The 18,723-nt window shown below is 36.6% G+C and overlaps 3 protein-coding genes across 4 annotated transcripts; 2 read left to right on the top strand and 1 right to left on the bottom strand.

Annotated features, from left to right (window-relative positions):
* Positions 1–749: 749 nt before the first annotated feature.
* LOC107083916 (extracellular calcium-sensing receptor-like) lies at positions 750–4,628 on the bottom strand. The gene is made up of 8 exons (XM_015373473.1): positions 4,399–4,628; positions 3,752–4,046; positions 3,386–3,675; positions 2,979–3,274; positions 2,417–2,622; positions 2,097–2,318; positions 1,831–1,954; positions 750–1,765 (listed from the first exon to the last, which is right to left on the bottom strand). Exons 1-8 carry the CDS (start codon positions 4,548–4,550, stop codon positions 867–869), a joined length of 2,484 nt encoding a protein of 827 aa, XP_015228959.1. The 5' UTR covers positions 4,551–4,628; the 3' UTR covers positions 750–866.
* Positions 4,629–8,311: 3,683 nt separating this feature from the next.
* On the top strand, positions 8,312–12,607 carry LOC107083921 (extracellular calcium-sensing receptor-like). The gene is made up of 9 exons (XM_015373487.1): positions 8,312–8,538; positions 8,616–8,910; positions 9,020–9,106; positions 9,469–9,738; positions 9,830–10,030; positions 10,119–10,394; positions 10,618–10,845; positions 10,936–11,059; positions 11,643–12,607. The coding sequence occupies exons 1-9, from the start codon at positions 8,315–8,317 to the stop codon at positions 12,554–12,556; spliced, it is 2,619 nt and encodes an 872-aa protein (XP_015228973.1). The 5' UTR covers positions 8,312–8,314; the 3' UTR covers positions 12,557–12,607.
* A 594-nt stretch (positions 12,608–13,201) lies between these two features.
* LOC107083279 (extracellular calcium-sensing receptor-like) lies at positions 13,202–18,443 on the top strand. 2 transcript variants are annotated; one of them, XM_015372388.1, is made up of 9 exons: positions 13,202–13,580; positions 13,666–13,960; positions 14,059–14,145; positions 14,260–14,529; positions 14,906–15,112; positions 15,214–15,486; positions 16,165–16,278; positions 16,363–16,486; positions 17,265–18,443. In XM_015372388.1, exons 1-9 carry the CDS (start codon positions 13,339–13,341, stop codon positions 18,176–18,178), a joined length of 2,526 nt encoding a protein of 841 aa, XP_015227874.1. In that variant the 5' UTR covers positions 13,202–13,338; the 3' UTR covers positions 18,179–18,443. The 2 variants fall into 2 exon arrangements, with proteins under 2 accessions (XP_015227874.1, XP_015227865.1); XM_015372379.1 differs by having other exon boundaries at positions 16,051–16,278.
* Positions 18,444–18,723: the final 280 nt, after the last annotated feature.

Here is an 18,723-nt window from a genome sequence, read left to right as displayed (position 1 = left end):
AACCTAGAGCATGAAGACAATAGTAATTTTAAGGTTTATTTGTTTTTATTTTATTTTCTTTAGCTGGTCTTTACTTCCTTATTTGCCAGCGATTGGGTTTATGGTTAAGGTGTGAATAGAGTTTAAGTAATGGTAATTGTTATTTTAGGGTTATGGTCAGGATTAATGTCAGGATTAGGGGATAAAGTTGAAATTGACTGAAAATCAATGGAATTCAGTTGGAGTAAACACTTCCTATAACAAGACAATATGGAAATTGTCAACCAGTCTAAAGGTACTACTGAGGAAGCGTTATCTTCTTAGGTTCAGAGTTAAGTTTAGAACTAAGGTGTAAATTTAGTTCAGGCTAGGTTTACACTTAGGTAGCTATTTCTAAATTTTTCCAATAAAAAAAATCACCCTCAAGTTAAGGACCTGTTATTGCAAAGTGAGGATATTTTGCCGGTCCTCAATGCTATTTTGCTACTGGTTATGTTTAGGGCTAAGGTGTGTGTGTGTGTGGGTGTGTGTGTGTGTGGTTATGTGGTATTTATATAAACAGAGAATTATGAATTTCATGCCTATGAAGGGTTATTTATATATTGTTGTTTTGATTTATAATCAAATTAAAAAAATTTTGATGTTGAAAAAAAATTTGTGAACACATATGTAGTTTTAAACTTTATTTCTTTTAATAGACATATCCATCTAGTAGCATAATAAGTTACAAATAAATAAAAAAACATAAAGAGATAAAGCATGCATTAATATTTGGCAATTGAAAATAATCAAAGAGAGTAAAAAACCTGTAGGAAAACAGTGATTAGCTTGAAAAAAAATTGACATTCATAATCATTTATTATGATAAGAAATGGTGTTATGTCAAATCAGTTTTTGTTCATTAAATATTTCTTGGTGTTTTTTTCTGGTTGAAATAAAATGATGAAACACTTCGGAGCAAATATACACAGCATCATTCCAAAGCTGGAGGCCAAAATGGCAAATATCTCCACAGCCACTGTATATTTTCCAGGAGAGCTGACATATGCTGGGATGAAGGTGATCCAGACAGCACAGAATATCAACATGCTGAAGGTGATCAGCTTTGCTTCATTGAAATTATCAGGTAGTTTCCGAGCTAGAGCAGCTAAAACAAAGCAAACCACAGCAAGTAGACCGATGTAGCCAAGGACAGCCCAGAAACCAACAGCAGAGCCTAATGCACATTCCAGGATGATCTTCTCCTTGTAGGTGTTCAGATTTTTCATTGGGAAGGGAGGACTTACAACCAACCAAACAATACATATTATTACCTGAATAAATGTAAATGACGCTACTGTCAATCTTTGTTGCGGAAGACCAAACCATTTCATAACATTGTTGCCTGGAAGTGTTGCTTTAAAAGCCATTAAAACAACTATAGTTTTTCCAAGAACACAGGAAATACAGAGAACAAAGGTGATGCCAAACGCTGTGTGCCGCAGCATGCAGGACCACTCAGAAGGTGCTCCAATGAATGTTAATGAACATAAAAAACACAGAGTCACAGACATGAGCAGTAGGAAGCTCAGTTCAGAGTTGTTAGCTCTGACAATTGGAGTTGTCCTGTGATAAAAGAAAACTACTGCTGTTATGATGGCCATGCAGGCCCCACTAACTGAAAACGCAGCCAAGATTATTCCCAGAATTTCATCAAAGGAAAGAAACTCCTCAGGTTTTGGAAAACACTCAGTGTTCACTGAGTTGGGCCAGAATTCTCTGGGACAAGGGATACAATCCGGAGCATCTAAAACAAAAGGAGTTGTCAGTAACAAGAAGGATTGTGATGTTAATTAACATAAAAGATTTTACCTGTCATATTGCTAATCTCTCCTTCTGGACAAGGTATACAATCATAGCAGCAGATGGGTTTTCCTTTATGTAACACTTTACGAGTTCCTGGACGACAACTCTCAGAGCAAACTGATACTGGTGCCTGCCAGAAAGGCATTCAAGAAAAAAAAGAACAAAAGAGTAAACAGAATAACATATTTCAGAATGAGGATGTGGCCCAAATCATTGAATCGCATAATTTCAGAAGTGTTTATTTTGTATACTGTTTTCCTTTGAGTCATTACTTGTATGCTCCCTTCCACCCAGGTTATATTTTTGTAGATAAGAAACTCCTGGCCTTTGGGCAGTGATGCGTCATAATACCCCACTGTTATGAGCTCAATAGCTCCATTCTTTTTGTTCTGCCAGTTCACCAGCTCATAAAAAGCTGGAGGATCTCCTTTATCATCAAAAGATACATGATAACCATTTCTAGAAAAGTTCACCTTCCTTAATTCGGTGAAAATCTTTGATTTTTAGGACAGAAACAGAGAGAAAATGAAATACTTTATAAGAAGTATTTCAAAAATAAATAATAAATAAATGAAGATTTATTTAAACAGACCTGTTTGGGCTCCAGTGTGATGTGTTTGTCACAACGAGTGGTTGACTCTTTTTCCTGACACAATGCATTGTGAATAGCATGTGCTATTGCATAGACAGCCTTGTACACCATGTTAGTAATTCTAAATTTAGAAGTTTCAGTATAGAGATTATTTAGTGTCTTTAAGTCTTCAGTTCCATCACAAAGTTTACCCTTTATGGTTGTACCTAAAAATGCAGACATAAGAAGTTATAATTAGGGAACTTTTAAAAAACAAATTGTTTAATAGAATTAACTCTAAACTAACAAAGTAATTTCTTTGGGTTGTAAACAGCAGAAAATATTTTATATACAACATCAAAACTAATATCAGAGATGGTAAATGTAACGATAAAAAAAGAAATAATAGAAAAATATATTTTTTTTGTTTAGGGTTTTTTAAAATATACATTCAAAAAAACCCAATGTCAAACAGACTACTGGATGATCTACTAAGATACTCATAAAACAGTCCAAAAACATTCATCAAAATGTTTTAGTTCAGATATCGCTGAGCACCAATGTATAGATGACATTTCCTCACTTTTTGTAAAGCTGCAGTTAAATGCATCCTCCCAGAATTCAGTAAGTACTGAGGAGACAGGCACTTCAGAAGGAGAGAGATCTATAAGGAAGTCTCTAAGACCTGGGATGACAGATTGTTGAATGGCAACTCCAATGGCCCCTGCACAAAAACTAAAGCTCATAAGGTGAGGGTCAGTAATCCAGGATTCACTTCCAATCCACTGACGAGGCGGCGGAGGGTCCTGCGCCAGCTCCTCCAAGAGGAACTTCATATCACCAGCAGCTGCAAATGCTACTACAACCACTGCTGTTGACCTGAGGAGAGTACAGAGCAGTACAATAGTCATCACATTCTGCTCTTCTGTATTTTTTTTTCAACAAAATCAATCATCAGATAAAATTTAACTTTCATATAATTACAGAGACCTGCGGATGGCATTAGCTACTCTGCGAATCTTGCTGGTTGTGTCCGTCCGATAGAAAGATTCAATGTACTCCACACAGATCCCCTCTCTGAGTGCTACACTTAGAAAAGACGCCATTCCATTATTACCATAATCTGAATCTGAGTGAATAGCTCCTATCCAACTCCAACCAAATTGTTTCACTAGCTTCGCCAGTGCATCGGCTTGAAATTGATCACTGGGAATTGTTCTGAAAAATGTTGGATGCTGGTCTTTATCTGACAGACAGGCACAAGTGGCAAAGTGGCTTACCTATAGCAAGAACACAAACAATTTATCAGGTTAAGCTTTCAAGCTAAAGTAATAACATTTTATAATAACTACTTACAAGAGGTATGTTGAAGGGCCCAAAAATGTGTGAGATGCTAATGGATGGGGTGGAACCGGACTCCCCAACAACAGCAACTATCATTCCAGATGAAGAGCAATTATCACCTGTCTGAAACGCAGGGTCCTGCCTGTTGGACAGCTGAAATGCTGCATGCATGGCCATGGGCACAGAGGCACATGAATCATAGATCTGATAACCAAGTTTGACACCTGGCAGCAGCTCTGTGCTGTTGTTGATCTCCTTAATTGCAAAGATCATTGTTCGAGAGAAGCGCAGTTCACGACTGTTTATGCTGAACAAAAGGCATTAAAAAAAACATAAAATTTACAACATGTCACTGTTGAATACAACATAGAGTCATTACTTTCTTCTAATTAGGATAACAAACATTTCTATGTAAAATATAAAAAAGAGTTTATCTGCATATTTACCACAAAACATAAGTTAAAAAAAACAACTTTGTTGGAATAATACTTATAAATAATAAATATTTTTTGTTATACATAAATATTTATGCATGCCGTATTGATGAAATGCTAAGAACTTTGCAACAAAAACTAGCATAATACCAAACATATTGGTCGTCACTTATTTCAAAATTGCCTTCCCATTTTTCTTTTTTTCAAGCTCTCCCTTTTACTAACCCCCTTGCGCAGCTCGGTGGTTCAGGCACAGTGGTGTAGTTGTCTGTTTCTGTGAGCTCCTTGTAGTGGATTGAAAAAACACCCCCGATGATGAAGTCCCCATTCATTGCGAATGCAGGTAGATGATCTGAACCCCGCAGGCTACATTTCATAGGTGAAGCCACAATTCTGACCTCCTCTGATCCCCCCTCATACAGGCTCAGAGCCAATTTAAAGCTTGCAAGCAGCAACAAGATCTTCATCGCTGAAAAATGAATCAAGTGCAAGTGTATGCGGAATGTTTTTATAGCTCTGTGTGTGAGTGTGTGCGTGAATGTGTGAATGACTGAATGTACTGCAAAGAACTTTGTTAAGTCCTGACTTGAAAATGTGGTATATAAGTAAGGGCCATTTCCCATTTACCATAGCTCACCTCTGAAGTATCATCAAAGTTCAGAGAGAAGGGGCAATACCTAAGTGGTCTTTGATTTGTCTTTATAATATATGTCCTTTTTTTAGCAATTATAAATTCTTTTATGATTTCATGCAATTTGGTTAAATGTAATCTGTCTGTTTTCTTTCAACTCTGTATTGGGAGCTAACCTGTAGATTCCATTTTCTTGCTTATATGTCATGTTTAAATTCCTGGTTTGAAAAAGTTTTACACAATTCAATATAAATAATTAAGAAAAATGCATAATGACAGTCTTACTGCATTGTGAAACTCTTCATTTAAAGTAAGTAATGTGTATTTATATCAAACCAAGTATGATTACAAGTAGGCTACTTCAACTTCAGTATTTGCCGATACCAAGTACAGACATGCGTACTATTAAGTGCCATTAAGTCCTCAGAATTAATTTGCAATTTTTTATATTCATTTGGCTCATTAAACATTGAAGGCTCTGAAGTCCGGCATCCCTCATGGCTTTTATCATGTTTTTAGCATTATCATGTAGCACAACATGAATCAAAGTTTTGGGAACTCCCCACTTCCGGAGCATCTCATCAAACACATCTGCGATGTGTGTGTGGATGTGTGTGTGTGTGTGTGTGTGTGTGGCTTGGCTAGTGTGTGATCCCCGAAAATGTATTGTATACACGACAGCCCTCTGCAGGGTAAAATCTTTGTCAACCCATTGCGCAGTTAGGCTAATGAGTGACACCGGGCTAACACTGCTCGTCCAGATATCAGTTGTCAAGCTAATCGCTGAAATGTCTTGCAAAAGGCTTTGGATGTGTCTCTTCACAAAGTCGTATAGTTTCGGCAGCTCCTGGTCAGTGATGTATTGGTGAACAGGAATTTCATACCTCGGCTCCAGCACACTAAGAAGATGTCTGAATCCAATATTTTCAACGATGGATAATAGCTGATTATCGAGGGCAATGTATTGGGTAAGAGCTTCTGTTATCTGCATTGCATGTGGATTGTCTCTGGACATCTTCTGCTGCTTCTTCAGCATTTGCAGCAAAGTTGGTTGTTGTAGTTTCCCACCGCCTTGAGAGAACTCCTTGCGTGCGGCGTTGTGTTGTGTCTTAAGATTTCTTATCAGGTTACTTGTGTTGTAACTGCTAGGGTTTGTTCTGCCTCTTGATAACTTTGATTTACATATTTTGCAACTAGCCTTACTTTTGTTTTCCTTGTTTACTTGAAAATACTTCCAAATAGCGGACATGGCTAACTCCACCCTTTTTGTGTTTACTCCCCCATTTCTATGCTCTGGCTGGCGGGTTCTTGACGTCACACTGCGCTCTTCTTCACTGCTTTGTCTTCTTCTTCAAGTATCTGATCGCAAAGTAATGCTTTCTGTTAAAGAGAAAGGTATGCTATTATCCGGTCGTGTTAATGGCACTTAATAGTACGCATGTCTGTACTTGGTATCGGCAAATACTGAAGTTGAAGTAGCCTACTTGTAATCATACTTGGTTTGATATAAATACACATTACTTACTTTAAATGAAGAGTTTCACAATGCAGTAAGACTGTCATTATGCATTTTTCTTAATTATTTATATTGAATTGTGTAAAACTTTTTCAAACCAGGAATTTAAACATGACATATAAGCAAGAAAATGGAATCTACAGGTTAGTTCCCAATACAGAGTTGAAAGAAAACAGACAGATTACATTTAACCAAATTGCATGAAATCATAAAAGAACAAGATACTCTTCAAACTTGCACTATATATATGCTTTGTCAACTTTGGTTTCATACGTTCAAAAAAGTTATTTTTGACTGAATCTTTACCCAGCTAAATATTAAATGATGTAAGATGCTATATGATTCCAGTCTGTCAAGTAAGCAGGCAGAAGTGAAAAGTATAAGAGTAATGCTACCATCTAGTGGATATGAAATATATTTCAGAAATTTAAGTAAATATTTTTTTCAGAAGATAATGTCCATGGAAACAAAGTTAAAATGTCATAAATATTTCCAATATGAATTATTCTTGCTATTGCTATATTTTGCTGTACTTTACTGGAAGGAAGCAGGAGTATCCATATAGAAACTACACATGTAAGGAGACATGCAGCTACTGCAACAAATAGCAAATTAGTCCATCGCAAATTAGCCAACTCTTCATTTAGGAATCTGTAAATATTCAAGAAAACCTGGGGTAATTTAAATAAACATTAAACATTAAAGAGTCAAAAAAAAAAAGGGTTATAAGTGAAATAAGTTGATGTAGCCTGGTTGCTGATCATATATCTCGGTTTGAGTATTTCGGAAGCTGCTAATAATTGTGATTTTTTTTACACACTTTTATCTCTATGATTTATCAAAAAATGTACAAAATATTGTAATATTTAATGGATGGTTACTAATGTAGGGAGTTTAAAAAGGAACATTCCCGCCAGACTGATCACTTTTGTTTTGAAAGTACTTTGATTCATAAAACCTAAACTGATTTATTTAAACAGCCTGCAAAGCTTTAAAACATGGTACAGCATGCAAACTGTGAAAGGTTGGTTTGTATTTGACGCAGCGAGGTTCCTTGTTTCCTATTTCTATACAGAATGTTGGCGGCACAGAGTTTGCAGCATTTTATATTCTCACTTTTGATAAAAGAACACAGTTTTTGCAAATAATTTAAGTGCCATTTCTTGTTTTTCAAGAGTGACAATAATGGACCAAACCATAAGATGTCAATGGATATTTATATATGTAATCCTGGGACTGGACTTGAAAGATGTTTTTCAGTTACCCTTTGATTGGTGAAAGTCTTTGTTTTTGGGTTTCATTTCCACTTTGTGTCATTTTAGTTGTTTTCTTTTTTTGTTATTTTTTATTGTAGGATTCCCATTAGTCTTTACAAGAGTAGAGACTACTATTATTCCATTATATTTAAGCAGCGTTATATTTTTGGAGTTACTCTCTGTTGCCCCCTAGTGCCAGTTCCCTTCACCCTAGCTGCCTTCTAGTTGCTTCCATCCACACCTGTTTCCTATCAACTGATTAGCCCATTCTTCCCCCATATATACACATCCTCAGTCAAAACAAAGCGTAACTCATCAGGACTGATTAGGTAGTTACAATTGGGGGCGGATACTCAAAAGGAGAAAATATTCCCAAAATATGATACAGGTATCTTCTAAAATATGTCAAGATCATATACTGTATAATCAACAAGGACATTCTAAAAACATAAACACAAAAGGAACCAAAAATCCAAACAAATTGTGGATTTTCTTTCAGTTTTTTTCATTTTACTATCTTTATAAAGCTGTTGTTCTTACTCTGTTGTTGCAAAGATGTGCTGTCAAGGAAAGAAAGAGTTCTAAGTTCTCAGAAATCTGAAATTAGTGAAGATTCAGCTATTCTCTGAAGATCTCCTCTGGCCCTCCTATAGTGATGAAAGCCATCAAGGGAGAGGACAATCCCTATAAAATGTCCATTCAGGGAAGAAAGAAACGGTGGTATGAGGAGATGTAATTATGGATGTGTTTCTTCACAAATTTATGTCCTTGTTTTTTCTATTAATTAGTTTCTTCCCCTTTATTGTTTCAATGTCATCTTGCAAAATAAGAAGAGAGTTTCATCTTAATGGCATGCATAAAGCCGGTGATGTGATTCTAGGGGGACTGTTTGAAGTACACTACACTTCTGTGTTTCCTGAGCTAACATTCACCTCAGAACCAAGTGAGCACATCTGTCAAGGGTAAGTTTCACACTCGTATAACTTGTTCACAGGTTGTGGTACTTTTTTAAATTAAAATGTAACATTTTGTGTTTAAGCTTTGACTCTCCAGGGTTCAGGCATGCCATGACCATGGCATTTGCCATTGAGGAAATTAACAAAGACCCAAATCTGCTTCCAAATGTGACTCTGGGATATAGCCTTTATGATAATTGTGCCACATTAGTAATCGGATTTAGTGCTGCATTGTCATTGGCCAGTGGTCAGGAGAAACAGTTTTTTCCTCAGGAAAAATGCTCAGGGGGCCCTCCAGTCCTGGGGATCGTCGGTGATTCTTTTTCAACGTTTTCAATTGCCACATCTGATGTCATTGGTTTATTCAGATTGCCCATTGTAAGTTATTTTTTGCTTTTGTTTGTTATTTTGCTCTCCTAATGTACAGATTATTCAGTGATATCTTTGAGGTCATTTTAACCACATTTTACCTGTTTGTTCCTTTTAGGTGAGTTACTTTGCTACATGTTCTTGCCTAAGTGATCGTCGAAGGTTTCCATCCTTTTTTAGGACAATCCCAAGTGATACTTTTCAAGTGAGACAGATTTTGTTTTGTTTTTTTAATAAATGAGGTACAACATAGGCCAAATTACATTACTTTTTACAGCAGTGATCTCCAACCCTGGTCCTCAAGATCTACTGTCCTACAGATTTTAGATGCATCCCTGCTTCAACAGAGCTTGATTAAATGAATGGCTTGAAAAGGTAATCAACCATTTGATGCAGCTGTGTTGAAGCAGGGATGCATCTAAAATCTGTAGGACAGTAGATCTTGAGGACCAGGGTTGGAGACCACTGTTTTAAAGCATAGGTTCTGTAGAATATTTCTATTCAGTATAATGCAATTGTAATGATTTAAAATGAAAAGAAAATATCTCACGCAGTATGTCCACTTAGGTGGATGCAATGATTCAGATTTTAAAACGCTTTGGCTGGACATGGGCTGGTCTACTGGTTAGTGATGATGATTACGGGCTTCATGTTGCCCAGTCCTTTCAGTCAAAGCTGACTGAGTCTGGATTAGGATGTCTTGCATACTATGAAATTTTACCATGGGGTGAAAATCCAGCTGAACTAACACGAATTGTGGAAGGAATGAAAAAATCCACAGCTCGAGTTGTCATTGTATTCGCACATCAGATCAATATGATTCAACTGATGGAGGAGGTATCTTTCTTTCTCAGTATATCATTTAGCATTCTGCTTGAAGCTAAATGCTCCATATAACTCTTTTTTTACTATATGTAACACTCTACAGGTTTTAAGGCAAAATGTGACAGGTTTGCAATGGATGGCGAGTGAAGCATGGGCATCAGCAGCTGTGCTCCAAACATCTCGTCTTATGCCATACCTGAGTGGAACGCTGGGCATTGCAATCCGTCGAGGAGAAATCCGAGGACTTAGGGATTTTCTTCTAAAAACAAAACCTGGGAATAACACCAACAGTGAAAACACTATGGTGAGATTTTGCATTAACTTTGACTTATAATTGCATAATCAAACTATGTTTTCTTGGTTCAGGTGTTTTTTTCCCCCATACTTTCCAGATAAGGCAGTTCTGGGAACACACTTTTCAGTGTAGATTTGCTCCCCCACCTGTTGACTGGCTAGAGGCTGGAGGGGCATTATGCTCTGGTAAAGAAGATTTAGAGACTGTGCAGACTGAATTTCTTGATGTTTCTAACCTCCGGCCTGAATATAACATTTACAAGGCTGTGTATGCGCTGGCATACGCTCTTGATGACATGCTGCAGTGTCAGCCAGGAAAAGGGCCTTTTATCAGACACAGCTGTGCATCTCTGCACAGTCTGGAGGCTTGGCAGGTGGGATATCAATTTCAATTCACTTAAAAACTAACTTGTATTACCTCATTGTATTTAGGTTAATACAAAACTGAATATCATGCATGCCTGCTTATATTGGATAGCTTACATTTGTATTATTAGTTTCTGGTTTGTATACCATTTCTCAACTGGTGAACAATAACAATAAGAAATGAAAATAAAATCTTGCATCGTTGTCATATAATTGATCTTACATTTGCAGCTAATGTATTACTTGAAAAAAGTCAACTTTACCATTCCATTTGGTGATCAAGTGTCATTTGATGAGAATGGTGATGCTTTGCCAATATATGATATCATGAACTGGCAATGGCTCCCTGATGGTAAAATTCAAGTTCTGAATGTAGGCGTTGTGAGGAAAACAGCTTTTGGTGGTGAAGAACTCACTCTTAATGAGGACAAAATCTTCTGGAATTTTGAGAACAATCAGGTTACTTTCCTTTTTCATTTAAAGTTATCATTATATGTAAGCAATGTTGGGAATAAAAGAGATCAGATCAAATGTTAACTGTGTCTTCAGCCACCTCGGTCTGTGTGCAGCAAGAACTGTAATCCTGGGAGTCGCATGGCAAGAAAGAAGGGGCAACCTGTGTGCTGTTTTGATTGTGTTCCTTGTCCTGAAGGAAAGATTAGCAACGAAACAAGTTGGTATTATGGTTTCAATTACAATTATATGTATGAATGTTCCAACTGAAATACATAAATCTGAATAGAAAATAGAGAGAAAACTGACAAGACATAACAAGACGTCACTGATTGGTGTAGAAGGAAACATAAATTTAATAATTTACTGGCTCTAGAATTAAAGCTTCATTTGCAAAACAAAATTACAAAAAGCCAGTATTGCATTGTACTCTTATTTAATATTTTTAATCTTGATTACTGATAATAAAAATGATTCATTTAGATAGATAGGACAAATTGGATTATAAAAAAAAATACAAAAGAATACCACTTTAACAGTGAATACACCTGTAGATATTCACTTCGTTCAAGAAAAACTGATGGGCATCATTTGGATGCCAAGTTTAATTTACATTTGTATTCAGTGTCGTACTTTATCCAAATATCATATTTTCCTTAGGCTCTTTTTAATCCATAATCCATTTTCTCTTCATACGTTACATAGTAACCTTTACAAAAATGAAGCTGTTATGTTGATGAATCAATGTGGCTTCTTAAATTATGACTAACTGTAAAGTCTATGTTTGTTTGTCTTGTTCTCAGACTCTGTTGAGTGCTTTAGTTGTCCAGAGGATTTCTGGTCCAGCCCAAAGCGTAATCAATGCATACTTAAGAGAACAGAGTTTCTCTCCTACCATGAACCTCTGGGAGTCTGCTTGACAACAGCTTCTTTGCTGGGAACTTCCATCTGTACTGTTGTTTTAGGGATTTTCACATATCACCGGAGCACACCTATGGTGCGAGCAAACAATTCAGAGCTGAGCTTTCTAATCTTAGTGTCACTTAAATTGTGCTTTTTGTGCTCGCTGCTGTTCATTGGACGACCCAGACTGTGGACATGTCAGCTGAGACATGCAGCATTTGGGATCAGCTTTGTGCTTTGTGTATCCTGCATTCTGGTTAAAACCATGGTGGTTCTGGCTGTGTTTAAAGCCTCCAAACCAGGTGGTGGCATGCATCTAAAGTGGTTTGGTGCTGTACAACAAAGAGGGACAGTTTTTGTTCTTACTTGCATCCAAGCCACAATTTGCACTGTGTGGATTGGGACAGCTTCACCAGTACCTCATAAAAACACCCAGTACCACAATGACAAAATCATTTATGAGTGTGTGGTTGGCTCCACAATTGGTTTTGCAGTATTATTGGGATATATCGGCTTACTGGCAATTATCAGCTTCCTGTTGGCATTTCTGGCGAGAAACCTGCCAGATCATTTTAATGAGGCTAAACTAATCACTTTCAGCATGCTGATCTTCTGTGCTGTGTGGACGGCCTTTGTACCTGCCTACATTAACTCTCCTGGCAAATATGCTGACGCAGTGGAGGTGTTTGCCATATTAACCTCCAGCTTTGGTCTTTTGATGGCACTCTTTGGACCGAAATGTTACATAATCTTGCTGAAACCTGAAAGAAACACAAAGAAAGCTATCATGGGCCGTGGAACTCCAAAGTGTTAAATTGCAACTTCTTTCTTTGACGCAGAGGACTATATGACAACTTTAATCAATGATTAAATTACACAATGTAGATCCATGAAAATATTACAAACATCCCGACTTGATCCCCAGAAGTTGTGATGTTTTACTTAAAAATTTATATCTGATGGGGGAATACTAATTTAATGCATAATGATACATTTTTGGTACATTTTACAGTAATTCGCAGCTATTCTTTAGTAAGGCATGATTTCCCTTTCTTCACTGACTCTGCAAAAAACGATAAAAAATAAATTGTGAATTATTTTTCCTAATAGCAACAAAGAATGGCATCAGTAATCTGGTGACACACAACTATCATGCAGAATCTATTTTTGGTAAGTTGTAAATAAATCAATAAAAAACTATTTCAATTGGGCTGTTGATTATGTTACATATGAAATATCAAGCATGTAAAGCATACATTTTGAAATGCCAGCCAGTTATGATGTGGTTTTAATTTGATTTAGTCGATTAAAAAAATATAGCGTTAAGCTAAGTTCTTCAGAAAAAAAAAAAAATAGTATTTAAATATTTAAATCCAATAATTGTTATACTTGGATAGCGAGTAACACAACAAACACTAGTTTCCTGGTTTGTTATTCTCTTGAATAAATCATGAATAAGACAGCATTATGCCCATAGTTCACCCATGAGGCCACTATTACACCCAGATGGGTGGTGTGAGAAACTAAAGCAGGCTGTCGTAGCCCCGTATATATATCAGTTCCAAGAGTGACAGTCAGGTTGGTGGAAGGGCAGGTATGGGGGCTTTGTTTATCAAATATTTGCTTATGAATGTCTATCAATTCCTGATTTATTCCTCCTTTTTCTTTTCTGAGTCTTCATTTCTGTCTTCATCGTGTAAGTTACTGAGAAAGTTTTATCTTAACGGCTTGCACAAACCTGGTGATGTAATCCTGGGAGGACTTTTTGAAGTCCACTACAGCTCTTCCTTCTCTGAACAAACATTCATCTCAGTACCACAACAACCCAGCTGCCAAGGGTAAGTATCCCAATACTAGTGGACAACATACTTACATTACTGTAAATATAAAATGAGTAATAAAGCCAGACTTTTTTTTTGTTAGCTTTGACATTCTAGGGTTCAGACATGCTATGACTATGGCCTTCGCTGTTGATGAGATTAATAACAACTCCAGTTTGTTGCCTAATGTGACTCTAGGATACAGTCTTTATGACAACTGTGCCACTCTTAGCATTGGGTTCAGTGCTGCTTTGTCAATGGCTAGTGGCCAGGAGGAGCAGTTTGTGATTCAGCGGAACTGTTCAGGAACCCCTCCAGTTGTGGGAATCGTTGGTGATCCTTTTTCCACTTTTTCTATTGCTGCCTCAAATGTTTTAGGTTTGTACAAACTGCCTATGGTAAGTTTATATTTTAAAATTGCATTTTATAGTCAATCAGTTGCAAGAAAAAAAGGTGGTTTGACTGAGTATGTAAAATGTTATTTATTTTATTTTAGGTAAGTTATTTTGCCACATGTTCTTGTCTGAGTGATCGGCAGCGTTTTCCATCTTTCTTTAGAACAATCCCAAGCGATGCATTTCAGGTGAGCCATTAAAAGTTCCACTTTGCTAAGCACCATATACATGTTTAAACTGTATGTATTTCTGTAAGGCTTTAAAATAAGTCAGTATATATATTTTGACTCCATCCTCAATAGGTTCGCGCCATGATTCAGATTCTGAAATATTTTGGCTGGACTTGGGCCGGTCTCCTGGTCAGCGATGATGATTATGGCCTGCATGTTTCCAGATCATTCCAATCGGACCTGACTCGATCAGGTGGAGGCTGTTTGGCATACACTGAGATTTTACCCTGGGGAGACAATCCGACTGAATATAAAAGGATTGTTGATGTGATGACAAAATCTACAGCACGCGTAGTAATTGTGTTTGCACATCAGATGCACATGATCCAACTCATGGAACAGGTTAGAGAAAAAAGTTGTATTGTATAGGCCCAAATCAGAAAACACATTTTAACAAACCAAAATTGTAAGATTTTCATTTGATTCTGGGAAATGTATATTCAGTTTTAATATCCTAAGTTTTATAAACAAGATGCAAATAATTAACTCGCTTAATAAGTACAATATCTGCTTTGGTTTGGCTTGAAAAATGTTTTTATTATTGTGGGAATAAAATCTAATACTTTTTTTAATATGCACCTCTCATATTAAATATGATTTTCTGCATGTTAAGTTATGTTAGTTAACATTTCTAATAACGATTAAAAAATATGCCAGTTACACAGGTTGACAGTAATTTTTTTTAAGGTTAATAAAAAGAATTGTGTGTGATATTTAGGTGGTAAAACAGAATGTGACAGGCCTTCAGTGGATTGCCAGTGAGGCTTTGACATTGCTTGAAGGACTCCAAATATCTGCTTTCTCACCATTTCTTGGTGGAACACTTGGCATCGCTATCCGTCGAGGAGAAATACCAGGACTTCGAGATTTTCTGTTGAGGATTCATCCTAAGCAATACAACAACAACTATTCTGAAAATAACATGGTAAGAGTTCAACTGTGTAAGGCCGGGACCATCTGCATAAAAAGTATGCTCTATATATTCATGTAGGTGTGTAATGTTTTATCTCCATACATATGTTTCAGGTGAAACTTTTTTGGGAGCACACATTTCAATGCAAGTTTTCCCCACCTCCAGCAGGTTGGGTAGAGGATGGCGGAAGAATATGCACTGGAAAAGAAGAGTTAAACAGTGTGGAGACTGACCTGCTGGATGTGTCAGAACTCCGGCCTGAGTATAATATCTACAAAGCTGTCTATGCACTCGCACATGCACTTAATGACATGCTGAGCTGCGTTCCAGAGCAAGCACCATTTAATGGGAACTGTGCATCTTTACACACATTAGAGCTCTCACAGGTATGCAATCAGGTTAAAATGTCTCCAAATGTATAATTACAGTATGTATACCTTAAAGATTCGACATAAATACAAGAACCACAACCACAAAGACTAGAACCACAAGCACAAAAAAATGCTGATGAACCATAATCAAAAACTGTTGATGTCAGATATGGGTGTTATACCTGCAATGGGGCAACTTGAATTTCCATTACTTTTCAAAATGCTAGCTTGTGATGTGTTCGTAAATATTCTATGACTACAAATCCTCATCCTCCTATTGAAAATATAAGAATTATTAGTTGCTCCTAAGGTAACATTTTTGCAAACATGATAAAATATGTAAATTGTTATTATTTTTTTTAAATAACTAAAAATATTCACTCTGTCTCGTTTGTGGTGTGGTGATAATTCGATTTTAAAGAAGAATGGCTGATTATCTATTTAATAGGTTTATGTGCATTGTACATTAAACTAATTATCAAGTTATATTTCCCTGGATATCTGAATAAGCAGTCCTTATGCGAAAAAAATGCATTTTACAAGATATAAATGTGTTTGTTAAATTTTCCCTGTTTATAGGTAATGTACTACCTTGAAAAGGTGACCTTCACCACACAGTTTGGTGACCAAGTTACGTTTGATGAAAATGGTGATGTGTTACCAATATATGACATCATGAACTGGATTCGGCAGCCCGATGGAAACATTAAAGTTCAGAATGTGGGTGAGATCAAGCGGTCTTCATCCCAAGAAGAAGAACTTAAAATTTATGAGGACAAAATCTTCTGGAACTTTGAATCCAAAAAGGTGCCCCATTTTTACTTTAATTGAATATAAAATGCTTTATTCTCATTGCATGAAATGAAATACATGCTGTTTCCCTTTTTGTAGCCTCCAAAGTCAGTGTGCAGTGAGAGCTGCCATCCAGGAACACATATGGTCAGGAAGAAAGGAGAACCTTTGTGCTGTTTTTATTGTGTTCCATGCTCTGAAGGAAAGGTCAGCAATGAAACTGGTTGGTATAGTGTTCATAGCTACTGTATCTTGGTGCTTTAAACTTAAAAAGAGATATAGATTTGTGGTTAATGCATCTAAACCAAACAGTGACCTCCTCAATAATAGTGACTATTAGAACAGCGTGGAGTTTAAGAACTTTAAAGCTTCCTATTTTTTACCTTACTTTTTCAAAGATGCTGCATTTTATTTTTATTATTATTATTGAAATCACTTCATGGAACAAAGCGATAATTCACAAATATATGACTAAATATCCCTAAATTTAAAGCAAAATAAAAAGGATCAATACACTTCTTTAAGTTTTTTTTACAGCTGGAGATCAGCAGAATAAAACTACTGGAATATCTCATCTTAATAGAATCCAGTCAGGTTGTCTTTTTCTGTTTTCTGTCTTGATATTCTGACTGCAGTTGTAAAGCTAGATGCCATAAATCAGGTGCTTGATGTTGAGGAGAGTCACTCTCTTGTAGGTTCAATGCAGTGGAGTTATTGTGCAACCATGATTTAGCTTCCCAGTAGATGTTGAGAGAATACTACCTCCACACAGCCATGGAACATTAAGCGAAAGTATATTGTCGATACAAAAACAGAAATGTAACACCTTAAAATTTATTTTTACATCATACATATCATTACCTTTTGATATCAGCATCAAAGGTGCCATTTTCAAACATTCTGCTAAACTGAATTACTAACTAATAATATTCGGCTTAATTGATATCTTATCTATTTAGTGAGCTTGTGCTTAACAAATGTGATTCTCATTTCTTTCTTAGACTCCTTGGAGTGTGTTAGCTGTCCTGAAGATTTCTGGTCCAGCCCAGAGCGTGATCATTGTGTTCCTAAAAAAACAGAGTTCCTCTCCTATCAGGAACCTCTGGGCATCTGTTTGACGGTGACCTCATTGCTGGGAACATCTATTTGTGCTGTTGTTCTGGGGATCTTCGCCTATCATCGAAGCACACCCATTGTACGAGCCAATAATGCAGAACTAAGCTTTCTGATCCTAGTGTCTCTTAAACTCTGCTTCCTGTGTTCATTGCTGTTCATTGGTCGACCCAGACTGTGGACATGCCAACTCAGACATGCTGCATTTGGAATAAGCTTTGTGCTTTGTGTCTCTTGCATTCTGGTTAAAACAATGGTGGTTTTAGCTGTTTTCAAAGCTTCTAAACCAGGTGGTGCAGCCAGTCTCAAGTGGTTTGGTGCTGTACAGCAGAGAGGAACGGTTTTTGCTCTTACTTGCATTCAGGCAGCAATTTGCACTGCCTGGATAGTCACTGTCTCACCAGTACCTCATAAAAACACTCAGTACCACAATGACAAGATTGTGTATGAGTGCGTAGTAGGGTCCACAATCGGCTTCAGTGCTTTACTGGGTTATATCAGTGTACTAGCCATTCTTAGCTTTATGTTAGCATTTTTAGCTAGAAATCTTCCAGATAACTTTAATGAGGCCAAACTAATCACTTTCAGCATGCTGATTTTCTGTGCTGTGTGGGTGGCATTTGTTCCGGCTTATATCAACTCTCCAGGTAAATATGCAGATGCAGTGGAGGTGTTTGCCATTCTGGCCTCCAGTTTTGGTCTCTTGGTGGCGCTATTTGGACCTAAGTGTTACATAATACTACTAAGACCAGAAAGAAACACGAAGAAATCCATCATGGGTCATACCACAACCAAAAGTTGAAGAACAGTTATTTTTTATTTTTATGAGCAGAAACTATTATGTTCACTCAGATTTATAGGCTTATAATATGTTGCAATATCTGCAATAGTTTTTTATTTATAAGTTTAAGTAAAACTTCATAAAGCAATGTAATGTTCTCTGTTTTTTGGTCATTTTACATGTCTTCTTCAGTAGTGCACCAAACTCATGTTCAAGCAATGTCAGCTATTTCTGTTTCTAGTGCAACTGTCCTCCACAGTAACCAACAACACAAGCAGTAATTACAACAAATGCCTTTCTCTAAACTGTTTATTTTTGTTTTAATCCTGAAGCCTGTATAAGGGAGTAGAACCATTCATCCCTTTACCCCATTCCATGAAGTTAAAAATGATTTTGTGTAGAAAACATACATATCTATTGTACTAATTAATCATGCATTGTGAAAATAAAATATAGACACTGTGCCTTCTTGACTGTTATTCTGTAATTTTTTTCTTAAAAGCCTCCTTAAGGTGTTGATGACTACATTCTCACAACATGAATAACAAATCATTTACATGTTGAGA

This window comes from Cyprinodon variegatus, unplaced genomic scaffold (genome assembly GCF_000732505.1).
Source record: "Cyprinodon variegatus isolate N-32 unplaced genomic scaffold, C_variegatus-1.0 Scaffold4, whole genome shotgun sequence".
Taxonomy (NCBI): domain Eukaryota; kingdom Metazoa; phylum Chordata; class Actinopteri; order Cyprinodontiformes; family Cyprinodontidae; genus Cyprinodon; species Cyprinodon variegatus.
This window is presented reverse-complemented; position numbering and strand designations above follow the sequence as displayed.